The sequence below is a fragment of the Chionomys nivalis genome, chromosome 10 (assembly GCF_950005125.1).
Source record: "Chionomys nivalis chromosome 10, mChiNiv1.1, whole genome shotgun sequence".
Lineage (NCBI taxonomy): Eukaryota > Metazoa > Chordata > Mammalia > Rodentia > Cricetidae > Chionomys > Chionomys nivalis.
The window spans coordinates 6,344,613-6,361,067 of NC_080095.1; the positions used below are offsets into that span (position 1 = coordinate 6,344,613).

At 39.3% G+C, this 16,455-nt stretch overlaps 1 protein-coding gene across 2 annotated transcripts in view; it reads right to left on the reverse strand.

The window, feature by feature from the left end:
* The window catches only part of Esyt2 (extended synaptotagmin 2), a 109,411-nt gene that overhangs the window by 25,699 nt on the left and 67,257 nt on the right, over nt 1–16,455 (reverse strand). For both annotated transcript variants that reach the window (XM_057782188.1, XM_057782187.1), the window contains exons 7-10: nt 8,428–8,483; nt 4,146–4,266; nt 1,288–1,464; nt 27–109 (exon numbers count right to left, since the gene is read on the reverse strand). In XM_057782188.1, coding sequence (XP_057638171.1) covers nt 27–109; nt 1,288–1,464; nt 4,146–4,266; nt 8,428–8,483 — 437 coding nt within the window. The remainder of the gene's footprint in view (nt 1–26; nt 110–1,287; nt 1,465–4,145; nt 4,267–8,427; nt 8,484–16,455) is intronic.

Below are 16,455 nucleotides of genomic sequence, written 5' to 3' on the forward strand. Positions count from 1 at the left end.
AGGGTGTTCCCAAATTCTTTCTTCACCTTCCTAAGAAGTCATCCTTATCTGGATCTTCATCAAAGAGTTCAATCTCCAATTCTTGTCCAGGGTGTTCATAGACTAAAGCCTGAAAATTAAAGGTTCGTAGTTACTGCAGGTTTACTACCACAGTCAAGTACTAAGTATGGTGATTATAACAAATATCACCATGTACTTTTCTCTAGCAGTCAGCAGTTCTAAAGGTGTACTTTCTTACTGACAGACCACACATACTTCTTGATGACTGGGCCATTCTAAAATACTTGCCCCACAGCAAGTTGGCTGGGCATGTTTCTTGGTTACCTGAATTCCTTATCAATGGACCCTGAAACAGGGTGGCAGTGTGCAATTACCGCTGGGCTATCTAAGGCCTAAGGCCAAGGGAAGATGCAGGAAATAGCACTAAGATCTGAAGTAGCTCCATCCAAATGCTTACCTTGAAAAACCACTAGCCACTTAGTCACTCAAAGAATACGGAACTGACAAGGGGACAGAGAGCATAGGGTGACGAGAAAGGGGCATATGTACTGCTATTCTCAAGAACAACTCTGTTCTTTAAAACCTCAATTTTGGATCCAGCAATTTAAGGCTACATTTGACGCTGTACTTGAAGAACATTGGCTATGGTACTATAGTTAGTAGCCCAGGCCTCTGCAGGTAAACAAATTCAGTGGAATGGCTATGAAAAGTAAGGCCGAACCTGGCTGGGTGTGGTGGCACACACCTCTAATCACAGGACTTGGGAGGCAGAAGCAGGAGGATCATGAGTTGCAGGACAGCCTGAAATACATGCATACAACATCTCAAGGAAAGGAAATAAAATGTAGAGAAAAAAATGAACATAAACAAAATAAAACAAAACAAAAGGAAACAAATATAACAAAAACAAAACCAATAACCATACAGTTATCTATCCACTGAAATGTAAAAATGTCTAGATATTTAATGAAAAAGATATATAAAACGGCATATTTTAATGCTTGTATTTTAGCCATATGTAATATTTTATAGCCAGAAAAACTTATTTATATTAAGAAAATATATTGCCATTAATCATTGTGGCAGCCTTACATAACTAATGCTTAAAAATCCCTTGAGTTCACATTACATGTTTTTTTTAAATTAAAAAAGAAAGTACAAAATTTACTCAAAATGGGAAATTAAAAAAACTTAAACAATTGTCCAAGTTAGCTATACTTCTGTGTGACAGATCGGAATCAGACGTCTAGTGCCCTCACTCAGTTACTATGTATGTCCACTGCTTACCTCATATACCTCATTCCACTTTGGATTAAGGTTCTCTTTGATAATCTTACTCTGGAAGATTTGGTTGCCCACTCGGATAATTCCGTAGGGGTCTGATTTTCCTTTGACGAGGCCTTTAAGGTAGGTGTCTTTCCCCTGAAGATCCTGAGCTTCAATAAAATGAATTCTTAGGACACCCTGAAAAGAGCAGCAAACTACTTAGACTATTTGCTATGAAGAATGGAAGACACACAGTGCATACCCCAGCAGGAACTGTGACGGTCCAATGGAAGACACAACACAGTGCATAGCCCAGTAGGGACTGTGACGGTTCAGCTGGGACAAGTACTCAGAAAGCAAGTATTAAGGGAAGACAGTATGTCATCCCACTAGACAGTAGAACTGTTTATGGGTGAAGACTCCCCAGTAGAAATGCAGAGAGCCACACAGCTGCTTGCAGAGAGTCTTGAGCATTCTTGGTCGAGGGAACACTGACTGCAGAGGTCCCAGTGCAGCAAAATACTTATTCCCAGGAAGTTAGTAACAACAGGGCCACAAGGCTCACCAAAAATCCTTACATTCTGGGACTAAGTAGGTACTAACTAACATGTAGGGTATATCAGACCTGCTACTAAGCACTTCTTTTTAGCAACCATGCCATTCAATTTTTAGACCAATTCTATGAAACACTATCATTAGGCCTACTTTGTAGAGAAGACACTGAAACTTTGAAATATGCAGTACTCATCAAAAATAAAGTTCTTCTCAAAAGTTGTCTTATTTGTAGGAGAAAAATATTTACTCATTTCATTTATGACAAATAAAAGTTTGGTGGGGTAATAATACTCTTCCTCCAAATGCTTAAAAAATTATAGGCTAGGTGGAGGGGGCAATATTTGGGAGGAGGGGAGGGAAATGGGAAACGGGGAGCAGGTGGAAATTTTAATTAAAAAAGAATAAAAAAGATTATAGGCTAACATTTTTGGCTTGTCAGGACAAGACAAACTTCTCTGAAGATGAATACACTTCAGAAAGCACTAAAGATTCTTGTCTGTAGTTTCATATGGCTACAGCTAAGATGATGTGGCCACATCTTTTCCCAACATTGGTTTGAAGTTCAGAAAACAAAGGGTGTTGGATCTAAGCTGGCTCCAGTGCTTACTGTACTTAATACACAAAAGAGACTCCTGTATCTTAGAAGAAAGAGTTCCCCCTTTATATGTAGAGTATCAAATCTGTTAAATGTGAATAATATAAGCTTATCATCAAATTAAATGTGTGCTTTCTTAAAAAAAATAAAAGGAATAGGCTAGGACATAGGTCCTGGGTTTAAACCTCAACATCAGAGAAAGGTTCAAAAAAAAAAAAAGAATTAATATATATGCAGTGTGTGTGTGTGTCTATATGCATGTATGGTCATGTGTGTTTGCCAATTTTTGTATTGTTAAAATCTAAGTGAGAAAATAAGGGCATTGAGGCAACACTATTTCCATTTCAGAAATAAAAATGGAAACAACACAGCCATTAAAATGGCACCACCTTCCCTCCTGCTTTAGTACAACTAGAATGTATACATTCTAGGATAGGGTATATAGACAGAATGTATAGAATGTATCAGTACTATTCTTGATTGTAGACAATTTACAATACTACTATTTTCTTGACCTCTGTGGATCCACAACAAATGGCTGACAGAACCGAATCTCCAATGACAAGAGACAAGCTCTCACTTTTGCCTACAGTGGTCTACCAAGGTGACTCCATAGACATACGACCCAGTTCTATGCTCCACATTTCATAGAAGCTGAAACTGAGATCCAGCCGTAACTACCTTCAAGTTCAAGAGTTCTGCTTTTTCTTTTTCGTTCAGTACAGCTGTTACACAAGTGCCTCTTCTGTCACTGTGGTGGTCTGAATAAGAATGGCTCCCATAGGTTGGCACTATTTGAGAATTAAGAGGTGTGGCCTTGTTGGAGGAAATGTGTCACTAGGGGTGGGCTGTGGGGTTTCAGAAGTCCAAACCAGCCTCAGTGGTTCTCTCTTCCTGCTGCCTACAGATCCAGATGTAGAACTCTCTGCTCCTCCTCCAGCACCATGTCTGTCTGTGTGCCACCAAGCTCCCTGACATGTTGATAATGGACTAAACCTCCGAACTATAAGCAAGCCCCAAATGAAGTGTTCTCCTTTATAACAGTTGCCATGGTCACGGTGTCTCTATACAGCAATACTAACTTCAATGACTAAGACCTTATACATTAAGAAATTTCAGAAATAATCAAATTCCCATGTCATATCAGAATTTTTATTGTATCAGCACTCTCATTTCACTTGTTGTTGAGAATGATTATATCTCCATAAAAACACATATAGCATATACCTTTTGAGATGACTTTTGCCGGCTGTTCACTGCTATCCTTATGACTTGTGATTATATTTGTAGAACTGAGCCCTAGTGATACCCTGAAGGGGGTGACTGAAGCATAAGAGCTCCTGAAGTCTTTGGACAGCCTTAGGGGCAGAGGCTCCCTAATACATCTCTGAGGGAATGCAGGGCAGTTACCAATGTATTAACACAAATGGCAACACTGCGTTCAGAAAGACAAAAAAAAGTCTAAAGATTAACACACTGATTGTGGTTAGGCCAGGCAGTGGTGGAACAGTTTTAATCCCAGAACTTGGGAGGCAGAGGCAAGAGGATCTCTGTGAGTTTGAGGCCAGCTGGTCTACAAAGTGAGTTCCAGGATAGCCAGAGCGACACAGAGAAACCCTGTCTAAAAACAAAGCAAAACAACAAATAAAAACCAAACAAACAAAAATGCCTTGTGCTTAAAAGGTCGTGGTAAGTATTTAATTACTAGTGAATACAAACATATGCTTACCTTTGGTATGGGAAACCGCAACTGCGCTATTTGAACTTCACTGACAAGAGGAACAGTGATTCGATTGGGAAGCACCAGATAGTTTGATATTATATCCAGAATGATAGTATCAGATAAACCACTGTTAGTTGAGAGACAAAGAACAATCATATATATATGTGTGTGTATATATATATATTTAAACATGTTCAATCTTGATCCTATAGCCATGTAGGAGATAGGAGTTCCCTAACTTTCCTAGAATAGTACTTAGAGGCAATATTTAATGTTTCAGCTACACTGCTGTTGTAACTATGAAGCAGAATTTTTTTGGAATACAACATAAAATTCTAGCTCCATTTCATAATTTAATGAACAATCTTTCAAATATCCCTATATGACTTAAACACAGTTAAGTTACATTTCTTTATATTTTTTTAACATAAACATTTCAAATATATGTAAAAGCATAGAGAATAACACAGTGAACATTCACAAACCCATTTCATATTTATGCATATATTATTTGTTTACTGTTGTATATTGTTTCAAATGAAGTAAAATAATTTAGTTGTTTTTCTTCATTCTGAATACTTCAATAATTTTGATCTACTATAACACTGCATAACAAACTCAGTAATACAAATAAAAGACTACAGGAAAGCATTGTGTATCTGTCTTTACCTGTTTTTAAGGTAGAAGTGAGAATTAAACAATGCATATATGACAAAACTTTTGGAGACATATCCATTCAAGCTTACTTACTCTAAAAATTTTTACTAGAACCCTGAGTTTTAAAAAGAATGATTACTGCCAGTACTGTCTGGTGTTAAGTTACTAGCAAATATACACAATTACACATGCAAGCATGTCCTCTGTCGTCATAATCACTTAAGCAAAAGTGATCCACATGTGGTAACAAGATATGGACCTTTCGGTTTAATAAAAGGAAAGGACTCGGTCACACACAGCACCAATCTTCCTATGGAAATGCAGCAGGTCATCTTTGCTGTTAACACTTCTGAAGAGACGTAAAACACTTGAGCTGCAGGTGTTGCGCGCCTGCTGTTCTGTAAGGAGCTAGAGGATCCTACACAGCCGATGTCAACTCCTTCGTACCTTCAGCATTTCCTCTCAAAGTGATTGCTTTGTTTATACTGAAATACCTGCTGAAACAGAGACTCCTTCCTAACTGAAGTCCTAAAGAATCTCACTCCTCACTGCTGGGATAACACAGCACTTGCCTTCTGCTGGCACTACTATGCTAAGAAGACAGCGATCCATCCCAGCAGTAACTGTGGCCAACATCCCAGGCAGGCTCAGCAGCACCCTGTACTAGTTAGTAGGTGTGGACACTGCTCCCAGACCCCTACGCAGCATCCATCCAACTGACCACCACTTCTCGTTCAGGCACTGCTTTCCCAGTCTGGCTTGCAGCACTGTTCCTGCACATACCACTGACTTCTGCCTCTCCTGACCCCGACCTTTGCCCTTTTCTATATTCTCTGTGTAGAATAAGCTCTTCCCTGAAACCTAACAGGGATTTTACAGCATGACAACAAAAACAGTTTTCACAGTGAACTGATTCAGACATTATTTTTACTTTGTAATGACTCCAGTTCTTTTTGTAGCCCATGAATACAACATATATGCTTATTTTGCAAAGCCTGCTAAGAGTTCACTATATAAGCTCTGTTATTAAATAGTACCTTTTTTTGAGTATTATTAACATAAGGCTTGCTCTATACTTGATATATGCAACAGAAAATCTTTTTAAGATAGGGTTCTCACATAGGGAAAGCTTGCCCAAATCTGCTATGTAGCCAAGGATGGCACTGAACTTCTGATCTTCCTGTCCCTACCTTCCAAGCACTGGGATTCCTAGCAGGTAGGTACTACTATATCAGGCTTAATAGAAAATCTTTGTGCAATTTTCTATTACACAGTCCAATTTTATATTTTATTACATAAAATATGCATCACAAATACTATATTTTATAAAATATATACAATTACATATAAATTATATATATCTAAATATGTCATCTTATTTTAGAAGAATATTTCTATATATTGCCACTATGCCATAGATAGTTTACTTTTAACAATGCATGCATATTTATCTCTGTATGTGTCATATATATAAGCATGTATTTGTGTGTGTGTGTGTATACAGGTATGTGTGCATATTTGTGCATGTGTCTTCATGTGGTGAAAAGAGGTCAACATTTGATATTGTTATTCAGGTGCCTTCTATCTTGTTTTCTAAAGTGAGACCAATCACTAGGACCTAGCGTTGGAAGATTTAGACTAAGATAGTTGGCTAGAGAGCCCCAGTAATTCACCAGCATCATATCCCTGTGCTAGAATTATAAGTACATGCGATCACACCTGGCTTTTTATATAGATGCTGGAGATCAAACTAAGGTTCTAATGCACAGCACACACTTTGTCAACTCAACTATTTTCCCAAGTCTTTTAAGTATGTATTTTCGTGATATACTATATACTATATATATATATACTATAATACAGTTTATACTTACATATAAGATTTTCACATTAATAGAAGATATTATAAAAAAGAAATCTGCTTATATTACAACTAAGATGAAACTAGTTATGTGTGCAAATGGAATGTGTATATCCACATGAATGTGTCTACTGTGACTGTGTATAGATCCTTGGTAAATAAATGGTTTCAGACTGGCTGCAGTCTTGTGAGGGGCAGGGCATATCCTTCTATGCCACATTGCCATTTTCAGAGGCCATACACTGTCATTTGCAGAGCAGAGAGATGATCAATTAGCCTTCTTATTTAAGTCCTCCAATGACTGAAGAAGACAAGGTATAAGAAGTGTTCCTACATTAACCTTTGCAGACGCCTGTGGCTTACAGCAGACTAACAAAATTCAGCAAGCACTGCTATTTCCAGAGAAAGTTCTCCCTTTATGTGGGATACAGCTACATCACTCATGAGTTGGGGACCATGGTGTCCACATAATTGAACATTCCTTGGTTTCTTCTGGCTGTTAAAATCACAGGGCCCACCCTGTCCAATCTGTCTGAAGACAAGCTCAAGGACTCACCTGCAGACTGTATGAACAGTGTGCATTAATTGGCATCAACACCTACCTGAGCCTAACATTCCACAAAGAATGCTCTGGGAGCTACAACGGCAGCTGCATGTTAAGCTCTCTGAAAAAACCTGTGGGATTCCCATCTATGTCCAAGTGCTAAGAACAGTGGTCAGGTTAGAGTAGGTATGTAGTACCCATATCTCAGCTAAGTGACAGCACTGAATTTTAAAGGTGACACACTGAATTATTATTATTTTGAAAATTATCATTTGGAGAGCTGGGTGTATAGCTAGAGGTATAATGTAGTTTAGCAAATACAAAATCCTGAGTTTCAGCTGGGCGGTGGTGGTGCATGCCTTTAATCTCAGCACTCGGGAAACAGAGGTAGGTGGATCTCTGTGCGTTTGAGGCTAGCCTAATCCACAAGAGCTAGTTTCAGAACAGCTAGGGCAGTTACACAGAGAAACCCTGTCTCAAAACCAGTCCCAGCCCCGAAAAAAAGTCCTGAGTTTAATCCCCAGCAAAAGATTTAAAAGTGCCGATTTAAATCAGTATTTTGTTTGTAATCAAGATTCTAATGAACTTATCAAGAAACCTTTCAAAGTTGTATTTTCTTATCCACAGATAACAGAACTTAACTTGGTAAACCATGAACATTTTACTTGTGACTTGTCTCAGATTATTAAAGCTGCTGTCTTTTTTAACTAAGAATGAAACAAAACTTGATTTTAGCAGTCATTTCAGAGGCATAAACAAGTATACGGAAATAGAAAAAAGTAGTCTAAAATCAGTTTTGGAATTGAATTTGTAAGCTATTTAAGGATAAAATCCCACAGATTAGCAAAATAGCCACTAGAAATAAATGTAACTAATAACTAATAAGTCATGCATTTTAAACTTCAAACAAAATAATCAAAAGAACAAAAAGGAAGCTTTGTAGGACAGATTGCACTCTGTCCTAATCTACCATTTCAGGCACATGGACAGTGAGTGACTCATCTAACCTCCCACAGGGGAATGTACACTTGGTGACTCAGGCACTGTTACAGGACAATTTCCTTTTTTATTATTCATTAAGTTGTCACTGAATGGAAAAGAGCTTCCATTGCTTTGGTTTAGAAACTTCACATCTAGGTTCCAATGTGACCCACTTTCTCAAGAACAAACGTGAGGAGAGGCAGACTTCCCTTAGTAGCCACTGCAGTCAAACTGACAAGACTTACTTCAGTCCAGGGATGTCCAGGAGATTAGTCAATCCTGTCCAGTTAATCTCTAAAAGCTGTTTTTTAAAAAGGAGGAAAAGAATTAAACATCTGAAATATTCCAGGCATCAGAGCAAATACAAACAGGTTCGTGTAAATGAAGTAAGTATGATACACACCATTTCCCAAGGTAATAAATACATCAAAGACAGCTTTCTTTCACTGCACATGAAGACCTGCCTCAGTTTTTACTTTTTGATAATGCCATAATTTTCTCTACTAAAAGCATATATAATTTGTTTGCCCTTCCTCCTATGGATGAATCCCAAAAATATTTTCCAACTTCTTTTTTATAAGTTAACATTCAGTGAATATTCTATGTTTTGCTAGTTTGTCTTTGTTATTTGTTGGTTTGTTTGAGACAGAATTCACTACATAGCCTTGGCTTACTTAGAACTTACTATGAAAACCAGGCTGGCCTTAGACTCACAGAGACTGGCTTGTCTCTGTCTTCTAAGTGCTGGGATTAAAGACATGCACCACCAAGGCCAGCATGAATACATATGCTCACTTAAAGGGAGAAGGATCTCTCTACCCCAGCAAAATATTCTGATCTTACTAGAAAACCTAGAATACTAGGCATGGTGGCACATGCCTTTAATCCCAGCACTGGGGAGATGCGAGGCAGGTAGATCTTTGATTCAAGGCCAACCTGGTGTACAGAGCAAGTTCCAGGAGTCAGGACTCTCCATCCAGTTTTGATCTTCAAACCCCTTCCTTATATTACACATTATTCCATGCAGTCATATGAAAACCACTCCCATTATCAGCTTTGACAACCTACTTATTTTACCAAAATAACTCAAAACAAAAAAATTTCTCTGCCTAGTTGCAATGATTCATCAATTCTTCAGCTTTCCCCCATATGCACTGCTATTCCTCAGCAAGTCTGGCAAGAGTATAAGACATGTCCACGGTTGGTTCAAGAGATCTATTATAAGTCGGGTGGTGGTGGCACACACCTTTAATTCCAGCACTCGGGAGGCAGAGGCAGGTAGATCTTTGTGAGTGCAAGGCCAGCCTGGTCTACAGATCAAGTTTCAGGACAGGCTCCAAAGCTGCTATACAGAGAAACCCTGTCTTGAAAAACAAACAAACAAAGAAATCTATTACAACATAAATGTGCTATATTTTCAGTGCAATGTGCTTCGAATCTCGATTACTTGTGAGGTTGAAGCAGGAGACCTGCTTGAGACTAAAAGTTCAGAACCAGTCTAGGCAACAAAGGAACTCTGTCTCTCTCTTACTAATTTTGTAAATAAAATATCATTATAAATTATCTAATAGCTGACTTGTTTTATTTTTGAAAGTATGACTCTGATCTAGAAGTGAAGCTCAAAGGTAGAGCATGCATGAGGACCTAGATGGGATCCCTAGCACCTGGGAAGCTAAGGACTGTTTCAACTTAAGACAAGTCTGACCTACAGAGTGAGTTTGATTCCAGTTTCAACTACACAGAGACCCTGTCTTCCCCTCCAAAAATGTATGCTTCTGTTTGAACAGACATATGTGAATGTTACCAGCTTATATTTAGCAGCTATGACTTAAGACTGTAAAGGCCCTTACATGGCACTAAAACACCAACCTGTTGTTAGTACTTAAGTGATATAAACACAACTGGAAAATACATCTCCATAAAAGAACATTTTAAATGCTATGTTTATCAAAAGAACTCTGAGACTCCATCTTACACATGTAAGAATGGCCAAGATTAAAAACACTGATGACAACTTATGCTGGAGAGGTTGTGGGGAAGAGGGAACACTTCTGCATTGCTGGTGGGAATGCAAACTGGTACAGTCCCTTTGAATGTCAGTGTGGTGATTTCTCAGAAAATTAGAAAACAACTTTCCTCAAGACCCAGTAATACTACTTTTGGTATGCTCAACCATGCCACAAGGCCATGTGCTCAACTATGTTCGTAGCAGCTTTGTTTGTCATAGCCAGAACCTGGAAACAACCTAAATGCTCCTCGACCTAAGAATGGATAAGAAAAATGTGGTACATTTACACAATGGAGTACTACACAGCCGAAAAAATAACGACATCTTGAATGTTGCAGGCATGAATGGAGCTAGAAAACATCATTTTGAGTGAGGTAACCCAGACACAGAAAGACAATTATCATATGTACTCACTCATAAAAGGTTTTTAAACATAAAACAAAGAAAAGCAGTCCACAAATCATAATACTAGAGAAACTAGACCACAATGAGGACCCTAGGAGAGACATATATAGATCTAATCTACATGGGTAGTAGAAAAAGACAAGATCTCCTGAGTAAATTGGTAGCATAGGGACCTTGGGAGATGATTGAACGGGAGGGGAGCAGAGAAAAATGTAGAACTCAATAAAAATCAATAAAAAAAGAAGTCAAATAAGGAATTGCTAAATGGATATCACAATTTGAATCATAGTACCATGAGAGCTATGCTGTAGATCTGCCAATCCATTTATTTCTTGCTACTCACAATACAAAATCACTCACATTGAAGTGATAAGTGTATCTGCAAAACTTTCTACCAAGCCAAGAGCCCATAGTAAATCTTGTATTACTCATATACTTCTCATTACAATATTAAGTTTAATGACAGGAGCAATTAGAGTCAAGGGGCAGTTATTGTGAAGAAATTTTAATACCTGTACCACACATCTACAAGGAACAGAAAGTCAAACCCTGAGAATTCAATGTGGAAATCTTTTATTTGTTATTCTTCCTTTACTATGTATACCACATATTACTCTTGATACAAGCCTATGAGCATAGAAATATGGGAAAATGCAGCATACCTATCCCTAAGAACAATTAGAAAATAAGCAGTAGTCCCCATGTTGAGTATACTTGTTCAATTTGATTCAACTCTATAAATAATTGGTTTTCTACCATTAATACATAAACAAACTCACACTGCAAAAAAGCCACATGATTTCTAGAACTGTGCAAATACTTCTGATTGTCCTAGTTCAGTTAGCAAATGTCTGATTCACAGTATAGGAAAATTTACGAATGCAATAAAGTTGATAATGTTCTGAGTTTAAACAAAAAATAAATTAAAAAAAATGCTTTGCTTATAGGCACCTAGAAAAAAGAAAATCTCTGAAGACAAACTACTAATAGTCTTAAAGAAGTCTTCCAGAGCCAGGCGGTGGTGGCACACGCCTTTAATCCCAGCACTCGGGAGGCAGAGACAGGCGGATCTCTGTGAGTTCGAGACCAGCCTGGTCTACAGAGCTAGTTCCAGGACAGGCTCCAAAACCACAGAGAAACCCTGTCTCGAAAAACCAAAACCCCCCCCCCCCAAAAAAAAGAAAGAAAGAAAGAAAGAAAGAAAGAAAGAAAGAAAGAAAGAAAAGAAGAAGTCTTCCAGTAATCTTGTCTACTTCCAATGGGTGGGGTGGGATGGGGGAAAGGGGAGATGGGGAGAGACAAGTGAAAAGGGGAGGATGGGGAGAGCTTGGGAAATGGGATGGCTGGGATAATGGAAGGATGGATAAGGGAGCCATTTTAGGGTTGGCAAGAGCCTTGATTCTAGAGGGGTTCCCAGGGGTCCAGAGAGATTCCCCAACTATGTCCCTTGGGCAGCTGAGGAGAGAGAGCCTGAAATGGCCCGATCCTATAGCCATACTAATGAAATCTTGCATATCACCATAGAACCTTCATCTGGCGATGGATGGGGATAGAGACAGAGACCCACACTGGAGCACCGGAATGAGCTCCCAAGGTCCAAATGAGGAGCAAAAGGAGGGAGAACATGAGTAAGGAAGTCAAGACTGAGAGGGGGGCACCCACCCACTGAGACAGTGGGGTTGATCTATTGGGAATTCACCAAGGCCAGCTGGACTGGGACTGAAAAAGCATGGGATAAAACCGGACTCTCTGAATATGGTGGACAATGAGGGCTGCTGAGAAGCCAAGCACTGGGTTTTGATCCTACTGCATGTACTGGCTTTGTGGGAGCCTAGCCAGTTTGGATGCTCACCTTCCTAGACCTGGATGGAGGGGGGAGGACCTTGGACTGCCCACAGGGCAGGGAACCCTGACTGCTCTTCAGACTGGAGAGGGGGAAAGGGGGGTGTGAGGAGTGGGGAGAGGGGGAGGGAAAAGGGAGGTGGGGAGGAGGCAGAAATTTTTAATAAAATAAAAATAATAAAAAAAGAAGTCTTCCTACTTCCAAAAGATTAAATGGCATCAAAAGTCTCTGTTTTGCACAGTTCAGGACCATCATGGCAGGTAGCATGCAGCAGGCAGACAGGCATGGAGCAAGCTCGAGTAGTAGCTCAGAGTTTACACCCTCAACTACAGAGAAAGCTAAATGGGAATGGTATGAGCTTTGGGAACCTCAAAGTCCACCCTCAAATGGCACACCTCCTCCAACAAAGTCACACCTCCTAATCCTTCCTAAACAGTTCTACCAATCTGAGGAATCATTCAAATATATGAGCCTATGAGGATCATTCTCATTCAAATTACCAAAGTATGTAATAGCGATCAGTTGTGAAAGTGCCAGTGTTTGTAGGGATGAGCAAGACAAGTGTGAAATAAACAGGTCTAAATAACAGCGTGAGTGAGTATATGAGAGCGTGAGTGCATAAGGACACTGGAAAACTGCAGGAGGAATGCAGTCATGGAAGCCCCTTGGAAAGCATTCTTGGAAAGGCAACTAAAAGGATTTGGCCCCTCCTGACCTCCCTAAAGACTGGTGTTAGGATAAGAGAACCAGGGCCTCTGGATGACTAGGATCTCAATTTCAGGAGACTAAGGCATAAGTGGAATGTTTCTAAACACAGGAAGCCATCTCTGATTGTGGCAGAAGCACAACAGACAATGTGGTTCATGGTTATGAAAGAAAGTCGTGTTTTACCTGGAACAACAAAATGTGCACAATTTTATTAAAGCCATAGAGATGAGTCATCAATACGGCTCAGAGTGTAAAGGCACTTGTTGCCAAGCACCATGACCTCAGTTCAATTCTTGGGACCTATGCAGGAGACAATAAGTTCCCCTCTGATTTTGACATGTGTGCCATTGTGCACTCATGTGCAGGGCACACACACAGAAACACACACACACCAAATACCTGAAAAGTGCTTTGATTTATTATTTTGTTTTCAAACTGCTACCACTTGTGGAACATGGACTCTGGGGTAAACTAAATCTGTGTTCCCAGGCCAAGGCCATTCATAGTTGACTCCAAAATAGAACTAGCTTTTATCCCCTTTAAGAGTTGTATTTTTTTGCATTGGCACGAACTGTACAGAATGCATGCTTTCAACATATCCAAAAACTACCATGTGCGATTGAGTGCCATGTACATGTCCAATAACAGAAAGGAGTCCTCTGGTCTTTCTAAATTATTATTTGGGATGCACTTTTATGGATGCATGACCACATGTGCCTATGTGTGTAGGAGAGAGGTCAACATTATGTGCATTCCTGTATTGCTCTCCACTTGGAAGACAAGGTCTCTAACTAACACAGAGGTTACCAACTTTCTAGACCAGCTGGCCAGTAAGCTCTGGAAAAATTCCTGTCAGTCCCCCACAACTCCCAGCCCCGGGTTTTAACACTGGTTCTGGGCATCTGGGATCAGGTCCTTACCTCAGTGAAGTACACAGCAAGCCCTAAGCCATCCTCCTAGCCCTCCCTTTGGTTATCAGAACTTTTTTACTTTTTCACTCCTAGAGATTCAAATCTATGGCCTGACACATGGTAGGCAAGGACTGTAGCACTGAGCTTCATCCCTACTGGTTATCAGAACACTTGTCCACAATTTCTCCTTACTCTAGCATCGCCATAGTGTCACAACTTCACTAAAATGCTAGGCGTATATTTAAGTTTTTACTGTGTGCCAGGCACTGTAATACGTTTCTAACAGCATGGATATTGTGGCCTAGACTTTAGTGTCACTCATGTTACAGACAGGGGACTGGGACTTAGAGAAATGGAATGGGCTGCTGTCACAGCAAGAAGACAAGGAGACCAGGCAAAGCCACCAACTCGCACCCATACTGCACTGTTCCCTGTCCCCACAGCACCCCACCACTATTCCACATGGACTATTCCCTCCACAATAAGAACCATATTATCAAAACGAATTAAACAATCAGCAAGCAGAAAAACATGTAAGTGTTTTATACAAACCTTTGGCACTAGTCTCTGAATCATTTGGGCAGTTAAAAACAAAAGTAAAACAAAAAAGCCACCTTGGTTATATTTTTTACCAGTCTCAGGAAGAATTATTTGGCAGCTAACAGTAGTAAGTTCTCATATTTTCCAGTTGAAAGTAACTGAAAAAAATTCCCTTCCCTCTAAAGCATGTTCAGTGGTTTTATTCACCATATATGGAAAAGGGAGATTCTGATATTTCATCCTTCTGTTCTAGGCATTCAAATGTCCTCTGGGAGTTAATACTGTAAGCTTTTCAAAAAAGTGACTTCATTGGTGGAAGAAACAAACCATGAGAAAGCACTGCTACACTGTGAGGAAGACACAGACCTTGGTTTTGTTACTCCAGGGGAGAGGATCTTTATATTAAGAATATTTCCAAAGACAGAAATATTAAACTTTTTAGCAGTTTATTAAAGAACTTTTAAAATAGCCATAAATGAAATCAGTTCTTATATAAACTGGCTTTAAAAAAAACTGGTAGGAGAAAAAAAAGATGTATTTTAAATCTGTGAACTTATTTCTCAAAAATTCAATAAAGTAAAAATGAACAGATTCCTTGATAGTTTTTTGAATTTTAATGCAAATGGCCTACTTAAACACATTAAAAATCAGAAAGTGAGAACAACAGTGCTGGAGGCAACAGATGCATTTTCATGCAGAAGAAGCAGTGTCCATGTTACACTTGATTTGATCTAGCTAAACCTATGTTTTCAAAATCAAGTAATAATTTTCATTAAGTCTTTCCAGCCAAATTACACACAATGACCCTTCCACCTTAAATTGTGCATGATGTCAGTAGTACCTTCCCAGAAGACTTGCCAAGGATCATAGGCAGTGTCCCTCCTAGGAAGCAGCTCACTGAGCCTCCCTCAACTGTGGAGACACATGTGCCCTAACTGTGTCACTAACTATAGCACCAACTGCTCCTGCCATACAACTTTCAATACTACAAGGCAACTTGTCTTGGAAGACAGACAGAAATCTTCTGGAAATAAATTAAGTAAAGCGGCTTAAGATAGCCAGAGAAAAGGAGAAGAAATAAAAAGTAAAAGACATGGTTAATATTTTCCTTCATTAGACATTCCATCTCCGTAGTTGGTGCCAGTAGGCAGTAGTGAGAAATGTGGTTAGGATGGGGGAGTTTGGACTTCGAATGCAGGCCGAATGCTTACTTAGCACACACAAAGCTCTGGGTTCAATTCCTAGCATTTAAAGAAAAAAAAGGCACTGAAGACAGCACTAACCATAGGCTGCAGGAGCTTGGGTAAGGAGAAAGAAGCCCGTCTGGTAAGAGTAAGAAATAGCTTCCTTCTTGTTTTAGAGCATTTACAATAATAACAAAAGAAATACAATCTAAAAATATGAAGTGACAGCATCATCCTTAGGTAAGGACTACAAGACCAACCAAAATTCCATTTACAAGCAGAACATACAAAGCTAGACCTCTAGTTCATCAAATACAACCCCCTCCCGAAAAAGAAGAAAACACATTTGCAAGAAGAAGCACACATCTCAGGAGGGGAGTCAGAGAGAGAAGTCTGTCTGTTCAGAGTAACTGGGGTCTATGTCAGAGCTTCAGTACTTAATCTCGGGGTGACTCATACAGAGAGACCTCTTAAGTTCAGTTCCAGGTCAGTAAAAAGAAACAGTATCTAGCTTTACAAGTAGGAGGATTAAATAAGCAAATGCTATAAAATCATCCTTAGTGACAGGTCAAAGGTAGCTTCAACTTATTTAGTTAAAAATTTCTTTCCTCAACTCCACAAACATTTCTGTCTTCAGGGAAGACTATAGAGAGATCACACCCTTACTTAAGGCA